Genomic DNA, 17646 nt, shown 5'->3' with positions numbered 1-17646 from the left:
ATTGTTGTCAGTCTGCTGCGTTGTTTGACAGACGTGGGCCAGGTCCGTAGTTGGTGATAGCTTTAGCAGAGTGCTTCGCAAGGTAGCATGCTGTATCACCCCATTGCAAGTGCAAATTTCTCATTTGATTTACACCTAAAAGATTCATTGGTTGGCAAAACCAAATTTCTCAACGGCACGCGCAAAATAGCCCGTGCTCTATAGACATACGAATCTGCATTAGTACAAATCCATTTAGTGTCCCATTGCAACCGGAGTGCTTACTTATGTGTATTTTACATAGAGCCAACAATTTAGGTGACAAATTACGGCAACTTTAAAAGCAAGCTTCGACGGTAACTATTACATCCTAGGATAAATAGAACAGCATTCGACATGCCCTTATAGCAAAACTGGATAAAAGAAACTATCTCTGGGATCTTTAGTATGACAGAACATGTAGACGCTCTTAATTAGGTATTTGTGTTCTTTGCCTATATTTCCCAATACTACTGTGCATGAGGACTTACCTCACTCTGCGTAAGGTTTCTGAATGCACTTTCGTTTCATTCACTTATTGAAATACTATAAAGGAACAGGTGACCATTACATTGGTTTGGGGAAAGTTAGATATATTTGTTACAAGGCCACATATGTCTGCAATGTTGAACAGTCCAAGAGATGCAGGCAATCGACAAAACAGTAAAATATACCAAGCAGAGATAGGCAGTATACAGGTTATTTCACGAAAAATAACTAGTAGGATAAGTATCGGCACGTGCTTTTTTTCAGATGACCATAACCTTACCTTTCGTGCATGTTTGGGTGGTCAGTCTAAAAAAGTTTAAGCTCGACATTTGCGGTCGCCATGAAAACTTCAGGCCCCAATATTTATTCTTCAGCGTAACCGGCACATATGCAGCTGTCGTCTGTATGGTTTCGTCAACGCAGTGTGCAATGATGTTCATCATCAAAAGTTGATATTACTGTCGGCGCAAAGATCTTTGCGTTGCTCTGGAACCACCACGCCGCAGGTATCTTCGTATTGGTCGACGCACTCTTGTGGCAAAGACGTAATGGCATCTCTCCGGACCCACAGCGAGCATTCTGAATGTCGACAAGGTAAGCGAGATCAGTGAAATCAGGAAACCTAAAGCTATAACGTAAGTTTATACATCGGGTGAAAACCGTACTTAAGGTCATAACCTTCGTCATCACCATAATCACATTTTAATTTCCACTGTAGCACGAAGGCCTCTCCCAGGAATCCAAATTAGCTGAGTCTTCCGCCTACCCACTCTATGCTGTGCCTGCACTTGCCACCGCACTATCTAATTCTGATATGTAGCTGTCTTCGATTGCACTTCTCTTTCGATGGCAGCCATTTTGTTAATTTGTTGGTCTTCTGATTTCCCGCTTTTTCCGTTGCGGGACATGCTCGACTTCCACATAAAGTCACCATTAAAACAGGATCACTTAACGCAATGCTTGAAAGCTTCGCAGAAAAGTTTGGAGGGCGTTTAAGCTTCGCCTTTAAGAGTGGAACGCGATAGCATTCAAAGATCTCTGACTGCTTTTCACGCTTACCGACAACTCCAGCGTAAGTAACCCTAATGTATACCGGGAAACACTCGAGGCGAACGCTATGCACGAAGGCGAGATTTCTGGTCGAAAGGCGGCCTCTTGCAGGGGCTGCGATGCGATGGAGGTGGGGCCATCCGGAAGTCCTTCAAGCAAGTGGGCGCGCTGCTCCGTGGACTCTGAGTTACTTACGCACCGGCGTGTGCAAATGGCGGACGCCGTCTAGAGTCTGTGTATAGGTAGAAACGCTTGAAAAGGGCTTTGTTTGAGTTTTCGCGTAACATAATTATGTTTTCTCGTATATTAAAATTACAATCCGAGAGCAATCATGTCTCCAGGATGTGTGGAAGTCGTAGTTTACGATTTTGGTACGTATTTTAGCTTGAGCAATTCAATTAGTTTAGTCAATTTCTTGCATCACATGAACGGCATAGGTATCTGTGGTTCGAAAATCGAAAGCCGACGCCGGATTTTCTGCGACATGGGCTCCTTAACGCTATCGCGTTAATAGCGTCTTCACCAGTGCGCAAACCGGCGACATAAACGACTTTATGGGTCACGTCAGGAACGCTGCTTTCCGAGTATAGCATCGATTCATTCAGCAGCGCTTGTGTTGTCACTTTCTTGCCACCTCTATGCGCGTTTTTTTTTGCGCTGCTTGTAACTATCCCAGTACCAATTCTCTAAGCTTATTTCAAAGCTGTTCCTCGCGTTCTCCATCTACCTTCCTCATCTGCGAAAGGGCCCACCACCAAGTCCACTGTCCGAGACGTTGACGGCAAACCGGGAGAAAGAAGTATTGAAGCTTGCTCCACATAGTACACCTGAAGCACTGCAATAATATGATCAAGAAAGGCTCACCCGTGCTTTTCATTAGCCTGCCCGAATGATTGGCTCGCGCTACCTTCCCACGTTAAATTCTTTGTCAGGGCACACATCACACATGGGTGCCAGCATTGGTTAACGAAGTGGCAGCCTTTGATTACACCGTCTTCTTGATCCCCCTAGACTATTCGGTGGGACACTGGACGACAGCGCACGGTAAATGGCACTTCCCGAATAACGATTTGTTTTAGAACATTCGCGAGCCCACATACTGCCCACATGTACCTGAACCGGCACACCATGTGACAACTTTTGATAACAAACTGTCCTAGAAGAGCCCAGTTTACTCGGCGAACATCCCGGCAATGAGACACCAGGCTCTGGGGAGATAGACAAACATCGCGATTTGCTTTCAAAGACAGCCTATTTCTGAAGTTTGCATCACAACACTTACGATGTCCGAGGATCTCAAAATCTAAAACAGCGCAAGCGTCGTAGTCCGTGTAGTACAGCCTTCCTTCTCTTGGTGTGGAATCTGAAATAGTTTTGGGAACGGTACATCATCAAAAAGGTAAAGGCATGATTACAGCCAGGAAAGAATATTTATTTTCTGAGCTACAGTAGCTCAATCTTAGATTTACTATGTATATTAGATATACAGTGCCAAACTTCTCACCGATAATCTTCGTTCTAATTTATCTCTTAGTATTGCGTATTGTCCATCAAAGCTGTCTTTAGATTTCTTCCGTTAAAGTAATAATTCATTATCGGTAAATCGACTACAGCATTACTAAACAGAACAGTGACACCTGCAAGCTGGCGGTTGCTGAAATGCGTGCGTTGACAACTCACACCTATATTCTTCCCCACCTAAGGTACAACTTTCCAGACACTGACAAGCCCATACACAAACCATTTAAGGTTGGCACATCAAAACATTACAGGCCTTGCGCGACGTAGAACTATTCGCTTAAAATGGTTTCTTTCTTGCCTTAAATATTTTAGCATTTAGTACTAGAGTATCGTCCAGTGAATGCGTAGCAAAGAAACAACCACCACATGCCTTGTGTCTGGCTTCCACGGTTTGGGGACACGGTAATCTGCCCTATTTCTGTTCTTTGAGTTCTAAACCCCTTAGAGCCATTTATTACGTGACCTATAATAGTATCTGTAGCCTGTGCTCTCGTTGCAATGAAAATTACCGTTGGCTCTTCGGAGTATCTGAGTGGCACGTCCATTTCGTTGAGTCATAATATCTACGCCGCCGAAGGAATCTGCAACTCTCCTCATCCCAAGTGCTTAGGGGCATCCCCCAATTTGTATTGTTCACCTTTTACTGGTGCTTTTATTGAGTCAGTCTTGTATTGGTGTGTACGCCGGTGCCTTTATATATATATAAGTTGTAACGTAACGTGATTTGTCGCATGTCTACATCAACAGCTGTGCTTATGAACGTTGATTTATCCTATTCACTTTTATTTCAGAATTGTTTTACGGTGCCATAAATGCTTGTATATCTGACCATCTGACCAGCAGTGGTTGCTTAGGGCCTATGGCGTTGGGCTGCTAAGTACGAGATCACGGTATCGCATCCCGGCAACGGCGACCATATTTCGATGTTAGGCGAAATGCGTAAACACCCGTGCAATTAGATTTAGGTTCACATTAAAGAACCTAAGGCGGCCCAACTTCCGGAGTTCCCCACTATGGCATGCCTCATAATTAAATCGGGGTTTTGGCACGTAAAACACCAGAAACTTATCTCATGCATATCAACTTCAGAATAACATTTCTGGGCTTTCTTACATTTAACATAGCGCGAAGTGAGAACATAATCTTTAGAACTTTATCTGACGGGTAATTCTTCATTTTTGCGCCTATTATTATGCCTACAATGCGTGCTCGGTCGACACAGAACACCTAATATTCATCATCCGGTATACGCCATTCTGGGAGAGTAAACTTGTTTTAGAAATAATTTTGAAAGTGTATCAAAACGGGAGAATGTGAGATTTTTTACATGTTACCGGGTAGAAGGCTTAAGTGCATCATAGGATGAGTAAGTTAGTGTGACGATACCGTTACGGTAAGTTGGGCAGAAAATGTGGGATCAAAGCCATCATCCGTACCTCCCGGAGTCCAAAATTCAATTGTTCCAGGCTCGTTTCCAACTCTTTGAGGGAATGGAACATATAGCCTGAAAACATAACGCAGAATATCGATCATATTTACCTGTGCGCACTTTTAGCCATCTGCTAAGACACAGACTTAACCAAACATTATACGACCACTAATGGCGTGCTTAAATCCTCAATCGCCTCCTATTGCATGGGGCGAAGCCACCCATGACGCGAAGTGTCACAATTATCTTTTAGTGCGATTTACGTACTCATTAAGAAACGCAAAGCGGTCAAAATTATTGCGGCTTTCTCCACTAAAGCGTCTCCTATACCCACAGTGCTGCTCATTCACGTTAGATGCCATGAATGAATCAATAAAATCAATGGATCAACCCTGGCGTCATGTGTGGAAAATTGGGTACCAGATTTATGAAGGCTGTTTGCTCCCGCGCCCGAAGCGAGAGTGCATGTGTAAGTACACATCTAAAGAACCGGACCTAGGTACAACACGCACCTCCGAATTTTTCTACAACAGTATGTGGTGTTTTCTCAATGCATTAGTTGTCCAACACCTTCTGTTTTCGTTTACGTTATTCTGTGGCCAATGCTAACAAAAACGATGCATTTGTATTGATAAATAGAAGCACATATTTTAACTTGCTGTATTTTTTTGTTTTTGCTACCATCGCTGCTGGATTGTTCTTGTGCTAATTTCACTAGCTCCGTTTTATATTCGTGCTTGTAATACACGGTGCTATTAAAAATTTAATTCTAAAAAAGGAAGAGGAGCTGACATGACCTTGAGATACGGCGCGAATGTTAATAAAGAAAATGCGTAGAGTAAGCTATTGCGCATCTTGCACGAACATTTTAAGAGTGCAGAATTCAACTACTGGCGCTAAACTTTTGTGCAATAGGAACTTCTACTACAAAGGGTGTCTCTCTTTAGATTGTTTGTAGTTTACTGTGAATAGATCGCGCGTGAGGTGAAAATATGGAGAAATGATTGACGACACGCATTGGCTTTGTTTGCCAGCCGCCAACTTATTTGCCAAACCGCTTCTAGTTTCCTTTTTCGTCGTTTTGTAAGTTCAACGCTGTCGCTGTTCCTTATCCCATTTCCACGTGTTCGAGTTTGCTCTTCGTATGCATCCGTTACCGATCGTGTGGTGATACGTTCTCGAAAAATTTTGAGAAGATATAACAAAGATTTTCTTGGTGACCACATTGGAGACAAAATGGATGAAAAAATATATTCACGATCACTACCAAAATTTGCCTACACTGATGTTTCGCCCAACTTGTGTGCGCAGCTGAGCGAGTATAACCAGCAGCTCATATGCACAATCAAACTGTGCACATCTGTAAATGGATTCGTAAGGCTGCTTCCACTTAAGTTTGAGAGGCGATACTGTATTTTCTCGTTATTTTATTCTTTATATTTCTCGGCTTGGGGCTGCCTTATGAAGTTGCTCCTAGGAGCCGGCCCGATATTTATTTATTTCAATATACCTTACAGGCCCCATGAGAATACCACATATATGCGTAGAAGTCAGCGTTGCAAAACAGGGTTACAAATGAAGAAGATGCGTTAGCGAACCAGACATAGGATAACTTTTATCCCGCACATTGCTGGCGCACGTAATTGTAATTTCATAATTGCACACATAATCTACGAAATGAAAAGAGAATAATCCGAGATTTTTATACTTGTTTGAAGACCCTGGAGGTCCAAATGCCCATACGAACGTTGCGGTCTTTGCAATAGGGTCAAACGCTGTTCTGTTTGCTTCCATACACTCAAATATGGTATCATTGTTTGAATCCGAGAGAGCGACCACGTGCGGAAAGCTTTCAAACACCTGCGGTAAAGAAAGTAATCACAATTACTATATGTAGTAAGCGAAGTAGGTGATCCAGCGCATTGAGTTACGATAATTAAGTCACACAGTTAGTAACAGTTAAATGATCCAATGGCTGTATGGTGAGCTCTGAAAACTTCCTGCGATATTTCTATCTAAAGGCACCATATCGTAATGAAATGTGACATTGTTCAGATATATAATTTAAAAAATCCGAGGGCACCTAGGCACTTCTTAAGAGTAGTGAATGTGAACGCATTAATGTCCAATTGAACGCTGCTGAGTGGTCCTTCGAGTTAGGAACTCCTCGCGGGAAAACGATGGCTTTGAGCCTCTTGAGCATTTTGATTTGTCCTTACCTAGGCGCAGTTAGAACGCAGGCAAGAGATTGTGCGGACAAGCAGCGCGCCGATAACACAGTCTTCAGAGAGCGAGAGCGAGAGTGGCGCGGCGATGCCCTCTCCCCTCACGTAACACCTGGCGTGCTAGCGCAATGCCACCTAGACAAGAAGAGGCCTGAGCGCTCGGTGGATGACATCACGCAGAAGAGGCCGGCAGCGTGATCGGTGGTGATAGTGGTAGACATTTATTTCACTTATTTACAGAGAGAGTTGAGGACGACCTTAAAGACCGGCCCTTTACGAAATCTAGGAGTTACAGGAATCTTTGGCTTCCGCGGCGGCTCGGACCCTAGCCGCGAGAGCTCTTTGGCTCTCTAAGGTAGAGCAGCCGAGCAGGGCAGCCTCCCATCTCTCTCGGGTGGGTGGGGGGAAGGGTAAGCCGGGCTAGAAGGGCAAGCCCACACCATGTGGAAGACGCCCGAGATCGCGTAACCACACAGTGGGCACTCCCCGGAGAAAGCAAGGTTACAGTACTTTAGTACTGCCGGGCACAGTACCGTGTTCGTATAGAGACGGAGGAGTCAGCGCTCCTCTGCCTTGGTCAAACCTTTAGCGGGGGGGTTAAAGCGACCGTGAGCGGATTGGTAGAGATTGGTTATCTTGAGCTCTGGTGGTGGAGCCTGGGTCTGGGGTTGGGGCGCGTGATACCGGGCCTTGCACACACGATCCCCGGTGACATGGGGCCAGCACACAATGAGCACCTCGGTGCGCACTCATGGGGCGAGCGCACGCCGTCGACGAGCTTCGCGAGTGAGTGGCAAAGTCCGCACGCGTCGGCTTTGGGGCCAGGGCAGGCATATGATTGGTGGCCAATTGAGCCACAGAGTCCGCAGGCTGGCACGGTCTTCTTATATTGCTGGACGGGAATCAGCATGGCGTCGTACTGTACGTACCCGGGCTTGACACTGCCATTAAAGGTCAGCCGCGACTTCTTAGAGGCGCCCAATTTTCGTATGTTAATTATTCCGCCGTACCGCCAGAACAGGCTATCCCGAAGGGTTGCTTCAGTGTCGGTGCTACGGACTGTGGCTACGCCGAAACTCGAACCATTGCTATCAGAACGTAGCTGCCCGACAAGGGGTAGCACACCGACCGGAGAATTCACCGCAACATATCCGATGGTTTTATCCGCTACTTGAGGTTCAGCAGTGTAAACTAGAAAAATATTTTGCTGGCTAACAGGGACGATGGTGAAGGCGCGGGCAGCCGCCGGCCCAAGGTGGGCGACAAGCGCTCGTCCCAGGCTGTTGTGCGGGAACGCAGCCGTAAGTGAGAATTTTGTCTTGGGCTTCACGACCCCGACAAAGTCCTTTGGAGCCGGTTTCGGCAAGGGAAGTGGCTTCCAGGTCACCAGCTTTTCCCCCTGAGCGCCCGCTGAGCGCGTCGAAGGTGGGAGCAGGCTTTCCTGCCGAGCGGCGATGGCATCTGCGGCCGGAAAGGCCTCGTTTGAGGGCGCCACCGTCACGGCGTTGTCGTCCCTCTCTCGGCGAACCACCGCGCTAGCGAGCGCGGGGCTCTTGATGGCTCGCAGCGGCTCCGGCGTGACGCTCGCGGCCGATATGGTCGCCCACATCATGCCATGGGGGTAGTAACCCCTCACCTCGGAATTTCCTGTCGTCATCGGACGCAGATCGGTGCGGAGCCGAGCGACCGCTTCGCCGGGGAGCCGCCGAGTCCGTTAGTTCTTAGCGGCACCGCCAGCATCGTCGGGACGAATAGTGCCCGGGAATAGTTTCAAAGTGCCAACCTTCTCAAGAAAGGTATCCACGGGGACCGGAATACATTCCGGAGCCGATGGGTGTGATTTCTCGAGGGTGTGATGAGGTAGTTCGGTGATCCTGTCGAAAACCGACGGAACCGATGTGCTGCACGTCCGATCCGGACGCGCTCTCGCAGCGCCCTCCGCGTGCTCCGGGATGCGGGTTGAATGAAGGGATCGTGCCCTTATGGGTAACGTTAACCAGAGCGCAGTTATTCTTTTTTAGGCATAGTTAAGCAGATGGCCCGCAGGGAACACAGGGTGTTCCAAGATTATTTTATTTATGCAAGGCTATTTACCCGCTGCATTATTAAAAAGCCCGTCCATAAAAAATGAAATGGTTCAACCTACGGACTGAGAAACAATTTCGGTTAAATGATGACAGGGAGCATGGCTCATATTTAAAAGTCCCAGTGCTGCCCTCTTTTTCAGAGTAGCTTCTTTGCCTTGATTTATCGTCGGCGTCAAAGAGTTTGCCACTCATGCGACCATTTGACGCTATCACATGAAAATATAACGCGTGGCCATTGCGTACATTTGTGGCGGCCTGCGACAGGTGAAAATAAAGCAAGTAAGGTAAATGTGGAGGTTACGGTTATCTATTCATTGAAATAAAGGTTTCGGCATAAACGTTGTTTATCTTTGGTAGTCTGTAGGTCCATCCTGCTACCTAGTTGGAAAATGAAGCTTTACAAAAATGTAGTGCCTTGCTTGGACTTAGGTGACGTCTGAATTTTTTTGTGTATTTAGAATATAAATATGTTAGCTCTAACATTTCAGTTTCACCGACAGGCCGCAATTATGGACAGGGAGCGGGCAAACCTGCTCATATAACTAGGTTAAAAAACGTTTCTAACAATATGGGTTATAAACAGGGATAAGGTGCCTCAGAATAGCTGGTCAACGTTTCGATAGGAGGACCTATCCTCGTCAAAGGTGGTCTCGTGGTGGAAGCATACTTATTTGGCCAGTATAAAAGTGCAAGCGCGAGGCTTACAGACAACAAAATAACCCAGAACATTACCCTATGCTAGACAATGATCCGACATTATTCTACACACGTGTCACTGTGCGGCATTATTCAATTCGGCGAAGCACCGATCAACGGGCGCCAAAAGGGGCGTAGTAATAGGAACCGACGAGCAAGACGGTTATGGCCGACCGCTCGGGCAAGCCACCGAAAGGGGTCGAATGCAGGTTTAGAGATTATTGTCTTTTTGTCGTCGGTGCGACCGTGACGCCCCTACAGCTACTAAATCACTTTGCGTGACAGTAACAAGAAAAGGCGACTTTATGATTTTCCGCACTTTATTAACTGCACAATGCTAGCAAAAGTTCACCAGCATAAATACTTAGGCATCACTGTAACTTCTGACCTGAGATGGAACGCGCACATTGCCCACGTGACATCACAGGTATTACGCAAACTATTTTATCTCCGAAGATGTCTCCGCCTCGCACCCATGTCGACTAAACTTCACGTATATACTACTTTCGTTAGACCGCTTTTGGAGTACGCTAATAGTTTGGTTTCCCCTCTCAGTAACTACTATAATGAAAGTGGAAAAGGAGCAGCGAGAAGCGCTGCAGTTTATTTACAACAAGTATAAGGCGCACAGATTCACCCACTAACCTTGCGCCTATATCGGGGTTAGCGACACTATGATCAAGAGCAAAACAAACATGTCTCAAATTTTTCTTTAAGTTGATTCACAACTATTATAAGATAGCCCTAACAAAATACATATGTTTTGGCAGTCACGATCACTGAGACATAAACATGTGCACGCTATAACAGAATATTCATGCCATAAGGGAATGGAATCGCCTCGATCCTTCTATCGTTTCTGCAGACTTGTTACCTCAGTTCACATCACGGTTAGAATCCATATCAAGCAATCATTAACGCAGTCTTATTCCCATAATGTGCTTTGCAGCTCTTTTAAGCCATGCTGATTATTGTGAAGGTGTTTACTGTTATTTTTGTTCCCGTTTGCTGTCCTTTTCATGATGTATTCTCTGTATTGCTGCGCATGTCTCCTACACATGTATTATCTGTATTTTTTTTCCCTATATGCATTGTTACCTTGTTCTTTTTCGTTTATTGTTTGGCGTATTGACACGCAATTTGTACGTGCACTTTTATTACCATGTATTTTATTGTTGTATGCCCACCTGCTATGGTCACTGATGGGTCCCTGACAGTATTGAAAATAAATAAATAAATAAATAAAACTGCCGTGCGCTTCTACCTTCATCCAAAAATTCATAAAATTTCATCCAGTCAACCAAGCAGCGCAAATTTTCCAGGTTGCCCGATAATATCAAACAACACCCCGACAGAGAGCATCTGCACATTGGTGGAACTTCCTTGATGACTTTACCAAAACACTTCTGTCATTTGTTCAAGAGACGTCCTACCTACAATGAATTATGGAGGACATTATTACTAAAGGCACCCAACCCCAAAACATAATTCTCGCAACACTAGTCGCCATGGCCCTGGGCACCAACATTCCAATCCCTGATGGCTCATCTTCGATAAAAGGAACGCTCTCTAAACACAATGCACAACACTATAAAAGTCTACTTGTCATTCCTTGAATTAGTTCTAACACATACCTACTTCGAATTTGAGGAGAGTTCTACCTACGGACACATAGGACAAGCATGGGTATGGGTTTCGCACCAACTTACGCAAACATATTTATGGGGATTCTTTAAACAGATTTCCTATCCCGCTGCACAGACAAGCCCCACGCATACCTACGATACAAAGACGGCATATTCTTAGCATGGAGATATGGCGAACGACAGTCTCGACAAATACGCACCAATTCGACATTCTCTTAACCCAACAATAACATTCACATCGGACTCTTTAACAGAATGCATAAAATTTCTGGACACAACAATATACATTGGCAATGGGACACTAAAGACAACGCCGTAGAGGAAACCATTCGACAAGCAATATGACCTAGAATATAAGAGCCACCATCGCAGGTGGCTCGTATTTTTCAAGACACATGACTACGTCACATTTCCGTTGTAAACCAAGAGTACAGAGATAGAATCGATCACGTTAAAGAAACCCTATCAAATATTAACCACCCAAACAGTGCCTTTCAAAAAGCCTACACCGATGCAACCAAACTTCATCGAGCCGAGGTCCTCAAGCCCCGTCCTAGAATCACAAGAACAACAACGCCTCTTCTTATTAATAAATTCACAAACGCACCCCTAGAAGTGAACAATACCCTCTGTAAATACTACCCGATTCTCACCAGCAACGAGAAAATAAGATTTTGCCCGACCCGCCCAGAATAGCCTACAGACGCAACACAAAATTTAAGGGTATTGATGTACATGCTAAACTAAGGACAAAGGCGAAGTTAGCATCTCGCTCCTCCGGCTCCAGGTGCTTTACATGCAAACATATTCAGTTACTACCGCGGTTAAAAGTACAGCTTCAAGTTACTCACACAGGGGAACTTCGAGTTTCACCTGCACATCAAGCTACGTAGTGTACTGTCTAGTACGTTGTGTACCGCTTTTAGCAAATAATACATAGTTGAAACTGGACAACAAACTCATGGAAGACTCCAATGGTCACTGCGCAGATAAAAAACACAATTTACCTAAACCAGTATCCGGCCAGTTCCACGAACATGGTCATATATTCGGCAAAACAAGGCTCTGTATACTCCAAACAAATTTCCGTTCACCTCGCGAGAGGAAGCACACGGAATCATAGGTCGTGCACAAGTTTATATGCCTACAAACGACGGGAATTATTTTGGCACGTGGCAACTTAGAACCGCTAAAAGCTGCAAGCTAAATCTAAAATTCTCATATCATCAACGAAGCCACAAAACACATTGTGCTACCAGCTAACTTTAATTCTTAACCTCACCTATTCCTGTATTTCCAAATTTTCCCTGCCTACTAATCAATTTATTACACTCTTCCACGTTCTTGGCATATATCAACTGTACGACCCTCTTTTGAAATATACACCTTTCCCCACCCGCTTTTACTCGTGCCACCATGCGATTTGTTATTCCGCTTTCGGTCACCCCCCCCCCTTTCTTTTACATTATTTTTTTTTATTTTTAGAACACCCTCACCAACACATTCCAACATTCCAGACGCCAGGATAAATTTTTGGTGCCTGAGCCACACAGCGTGTCCCCACTTCTGTATATTGCCACGATGACGCCTGCGTTGAGATTCTAGGGCTAACCTCCCTTCAAAGACCAAGCCGCTGCCTTCCAGCTACCCCATGCATCGTATCCCAGACTCGTTCTTGCGATCTGAACTTCTTCAAGATTACGCCGCGCATTGTTGCTACACTGCTCAAGTAATTCTTTAAAGGGATGCCCTTCTTAGTCTTTTTTTTGTTACTCGCGCACTGACCGGCTGACGGGCTCTTTTAAAGCCACAGAAGCATGGCGCCAACGAAACCCCTAAATACTCCCTAACCTCTCGCTCCCCCAGCCCCCTCCTATGTCCTTCCTTTTCTTTCTTGTTTATTTTTTTCCCTCTTGGTACTTTGTTTCTTTTCTCTCGACCTTCCCACTCTCCCTCTCTTATCGCCTCGACTTAGGAATCGCGCTTACAGACGTCAGGCGACAGCGCTCATTTTCTTCGGAGTCTCTCCATTGCACGTACAGTTGGAGTCTCTCCAACTGTACGTACAATATGTTTACGCCAAGCTAGATGTGTAATTAACATTAGAAAATATCGTCAGCTGCAGTTAATTAGAAGAGGTCAATTTATTGAATCATGACGCAGAAGCACTATTGGGAATAGGTATATTGCAGGTTATTTGAAAGCATTCATGTAGAACACTTTAAGCGCAACAAAATGTGGCCATATCTAGTACGCATTCATTCTTTCCTGAGCAGTCCAATACTGAATTCACACAAGAGTTTTTTTTTCATATTTGGTGAACTTCTGTCCGCAGTGTAAGCGTGATCGTTTTGTAACAATCGAGTCCGTTGCGCATCAAAGTAATTTAAAGTGTCGCGTGGATGGGACCATCAAAAATAGACAGAAATTAGAACAAAGAGAAAGACAAGGAGGTTAGCTACACGATATCTCTGGTTGAGTACCCTCTACAGGGGAAAGGTGTGTTATTTATTAAACTGCAAGACCTGGTTACAGAGGTCGAATACTATCACACAAGATGTCACGGACGCTATAACGTAAAGCGATTGCAATTCGCTAATACTCCAGTTATGCGACTAACGCTCTACAATTGATCTAATATTAATTGCGGCGTAACATAAATTGTGAAAATTCTCCATGTGATATGATGTATACGCATTGAATATGCATGAATAATTCAAACAAGGCCAAAATCAATATTTGCGCTTCTATGGCTTTTTCACCATTACTCTTCCACTATTGGTCGACATTTTTCGGGTTACGCCCACTTCTACCGCTTGGCACGCGAAGTCAAACTGCGAAAAGTGCATTACAGACGCGTTAATACGCCGTTCAAAACTAGAAGGGTAAAATACATAAAAATTTATAAGTGCAGAATTCGCAAAGCTTCGTATTACAATTGGCTTGACGCATTCGCTAATATTATGTGCAGCATTAGGATTGCTTGGCTTTTGCTCTTACGAAGAAATGAGGCGTAAGAACATTTTGGTGAAAGTGGGCCTATTTTTTCCGCAATATCCGGAGGCTGCCACGTTCTGAAATTAATTAAATATGGCTGCCCCTGCCGGGGAGAGTAGATTTCTCCCCATATAACAATAGAAAAAATACCTGGCAGTATAACAATGCCGCGATTTTCAGCGCGTATGCGACATCGCTCTACCAACTCTTCTTCGTTGAGGATTATCTTTAGCGGTACTTTTACATTTCCGCTGCACGCCAACATTTATTTAAGACCTGTGACAGCAAGCTAATGAAGGTGAAGCGGACAAATTGGAGACGCCGGCACTGCCCTCTTCATCAGGTTATCTAATTTCAGTAAGCACATCAACTCGGACACACCGAAATTCGTTCAACTTCTGCCCGCTCTTCGCCTCATGTCAGCCAATTAGAAAAGAAAGAAACCTGTCAAGGTAATCAAGGTTATTAGCTTTTAAAGCAAAGTAAGAGGAGAATTTGATTGGTCTGTTCACGGAACGCTGCGGCTCGTCGGCGGGTACGTAAAGTTGACATCAAAATGTTGGAATGCACCATGTTTGGTTCTATATTTTCTAACAAACTAGTAAGAGGCGACATTGGTCTGTTAGGCTATAAAACAGGTCATGCTTTTCCAAATCGAAACGACGTAAACCGGATAGCTGCCTAAGTATTTCATGTATTCATTGAGAGCAACACTTTGACTCGTGCACTCACTGTACATACCAGGTCATCAGCCAGGCAAAAATTTCCAGCTGTAATTAAAGACGGCATCTATTTAATACGTTCGCTTTAGTTATGTTACTCTGTTACTACACGGATGAAGACAGGAAAAACTCAGATAGCACAAATGCCATGGTAATGACCAAGCTGAACACTAAAACTTGCGACCATCAGAATCCTTCAAGGCTGCATGAGCAGTGCTTGCACTTACAGCCGAGGAACTTGTTTCATAACGCTGAATACTATATGCTATATTTTTTGTATACTTAGATTGCCTAGAGATCACCGGATCAAAAAAAAAAATACCGGCTACAATTATTAGATGCAAGCCCAATGTTTTTCAATACCTATAACGGACTACCACTGCCCACTCAGACCAAAGATGGTAGGAAATCTTACAGCACCACGTTCGTGCGTGATAATATTAGGCCGCTATGTAGCAGTCGTGTGAATTAACTCCAGCTTGTTTAGTCTGATAAAGCGTATCTTGTGTCAGTCTTCCTTTATGGCACAAAAAACTATTATATAGCGTGCAGTATGACAACTATAAAATGCCATTTGACCTTAAGATGTTCCACTTTTGTTCTCAAATAATCAGGATTTTTTTATCAATAGGAATATAATCATTGAAACATTCTGCTCCTAATCACTGAATCATGACATTGGTGAACACAGGAGGTTTCAAAATAAAAGAGCAAATATAGTTCAGTTATATCTACCACGTCTTGCTTGATGTGTTTGAGATTTTAGGTAATGATGGCATATGCGTATTTTTTTTTATGTTTACGAGCTTATTTAGTAATTTAACAAATTTATAAACACTAGTTTTCTTTTATTTACACGACAATTGAAATGAGAAAAAAAGGAATGCTTCCCCTATCATAACTCAGGCTTTGCTCAGCGACATATAGAAAAATTGGCGCTGTGAATGTCACCAATTTGCTAATTTCATCACTGGCTACTTATTCTTAAGACTCTTAGCCAACTTCCTTAATGAGTGCTCTAATCTACGCTGAAAAAAAAAACTCAAATTCGTCAGTCCGTAACATAGGCCCACAGTACCTTCAATGCGTCTGCGGTGTCGTGTGTTAACTTCTGCAGACCACCGGGCGCCCCTAGTTTGGTGAGAACCAGTGCAGGCAATGAGACGGAAGCAAGAACGATTAAAAATGTTCCAGGCATTCTCTCTACGTAGGTTTTGCCAGCCTTAGAAGAACGATGGTAGTCTGTGTCCAATTCCGGAACGTTTATTTCTGGGCTTTCATGGCAGTGAGGATCCACTTTTATTGCGTTGGCGTCACGCGTATTTTATCTTTATGTTTTAAAAAACCGGAACATTTTTCCCCCGTCATATGAACGTATTGACAAGACTCAGAAGTTTGTGGGCTCGATTTCTGGCGACCACACACACATACATACTGCATGGCGACCACACAAACTAAACTATGTCAAATGATTGACTACTCTTGGCTATTGAGACCGTTTAAAATGGATGCCAGACACTTTTAGGCATCAGAAATACGACGTGACATTTTTTACAAACACCAGAAACTTTGAGGCGCAACACAAAATTGTATCTTTTATTTAATGAAACGAAAGTGCCAAAATATGACGACAGCAGCTGCGACTCGTTTTTACGCTAGATTGAACAAGGATACATCCTGCTTAGAAACAAACAACATCGCTGCTATCAGAAACTCAATTAAGTGTTCAAGGGAGTTCTAGAAAAGAAACAGTAACAGCGCAAATTACACGACGGGCAGACTGAGACAGCCGAAGCGCTGTCACTCCACAGGTCCCGTTCTCTCCCTTGTTACTATTTTTTTAAAGACATGTGCCTACCAGCCCAAGCTACCACTTTATTCAGATGAGCCATTATCAGGTATTCAGCCAAACTACGTCTTCATGGCAGCTTGAAAAGCTGCATGGCAGCCATCGGTGAAATCTGCACGCAGCTGGAAAAAACTGAAATCATTTTCGCGTCAGGTTGATGACCTGCAAATCCGAAGCAGATGGCCGAAGATAATTATTTACGGGTTCAACGAACTGGCACGATGAAACACCACAAAGACTGGAACTCGAAGTAAGCAATAAACTAATTAAATACGTACATGGTGTAACGGTTTCCGGTTTCGAGCAAATTCACCTATTGGGTGTGAAAAAGGATAACAAAACGCACCCCGTGATCATCAAGTTATTTGATTACAGAGCCAAAGACAAGGTAACTTAACACTGTTTATAAACGACTGAAGGATTCAAAATCTTTGTCAGCGAAGATTTTTCTCTGGCGGTACGCAACATAAGAAAGAAATCTTAATCGAGGAAAGCATGAAATGCTCGGAGTTGTCTATGATAAGGTGGAAATAAATGGTGAACTCTTTGCATGGGATGAAGAAATAAGGTAGAAAATACAAGTAAAAGAAGTCTCTCCTCCAATAGCCGAACTGCCAGCTGCTCAACGTCACGCCTGGGCACGCCAACTTCCCAAGTGCAGCTGTGCAAGCACGAATGATGCGACTACCCAACGGCAGTGATAAACTCTGAATGCATGTACAGAAATTATTTCCGACTTTCGTAAAATGTTCTGATGTCTATTTAGTGAAACGTTTTTTTTTTATTTAGCATGCTACTGAAACAGCGTGTGCCTCATTACAAAGTAAAAAGATTGCTTTCCCTTGAAACTTGTAGAGTAATTCGTAAATTCTCCCGTCCTTAATGGCAGTTTTGAACTCCAGGACAAAAAAAAAAGG

The 17646-nt window shown here is 44.1% G+C and overlaps 1 protein-coding gene across 1 annotated transcript; it reads right to left on the bottom strand.

Annotated features, from left to right (window-relative positions):
• Positions 1 to 850: 850 nt before the first annotated feature.
• Positions 851 to 16139, bottom strand: LOC129382674 (uncharacterized). The gene is made up of 5 exons (XM_055066771.2): positions 15959 to 16139; positions 6216 to 6367; positions 4515 to 4582; positions 2840 to 2920; positions 851 to 1086 (listed from the first exon to the last, which is right to left on the bottom strand). Exons 1-5 carry the CDS (start codon positions 16076 to 16078, stop codon positions 950 to 952), a joined length of 558 nt encoding a protein of 185 aa, XP_054922746.1. The 5' UTR covers positions 16079 to 16139; the 3' UTR covers positions 851 to 949.
• Between the last annotated feature and the right edge of the window lie 1507 nt (positions 16140 to 17646).

This window comes from Dermacentor andersoni, chromosome 6, assembly GCF_023375885.2.
Source record: "Dermacentor andersoni chromosome 6, qqDerAnde1_hic_scaffold, whole genome shotgun sequence".
Lineage (NCBI taxonomy): Eukaryota > Metazoa > Arthropoda > Arachnida > Ixodida > Ixodidae > Dermacentor > Dermacentor andersoni.
The sequence above is the reverse complement of the archived record's forward strand: the minus strand, read 5'-3'. Positions and strand labels throughout refer to the sequence as shown.

What these genes read in the sequence shown, in the direction of transcription:
- LOC129382674 (XM_055066771.2), bottom strand. Translation starts at nt 16,078, where the DNA reads ATGCCTGGAACATTTTTAATCGTTCTTGCTTCCGTCTCATTGCCTGCA. An exon ending in CCTCCAGGGTCTTCAAACAA is followed by an intron (nt 4,583 to 6,215) that starts GTATAAAAATCT and finishes TTATGTTTTCAG; the next exon opens with GCTATATGTTCCATTCCCTC. An exon ending in TGAATTTTGGACTCCGGGAG is followed by an intron (nt 2,921 to 4,514) that starts GTACGGATGATG and finishes AAACTATTTCAG; the next exon opens with ATTCCACACCAAGAGAAGGA.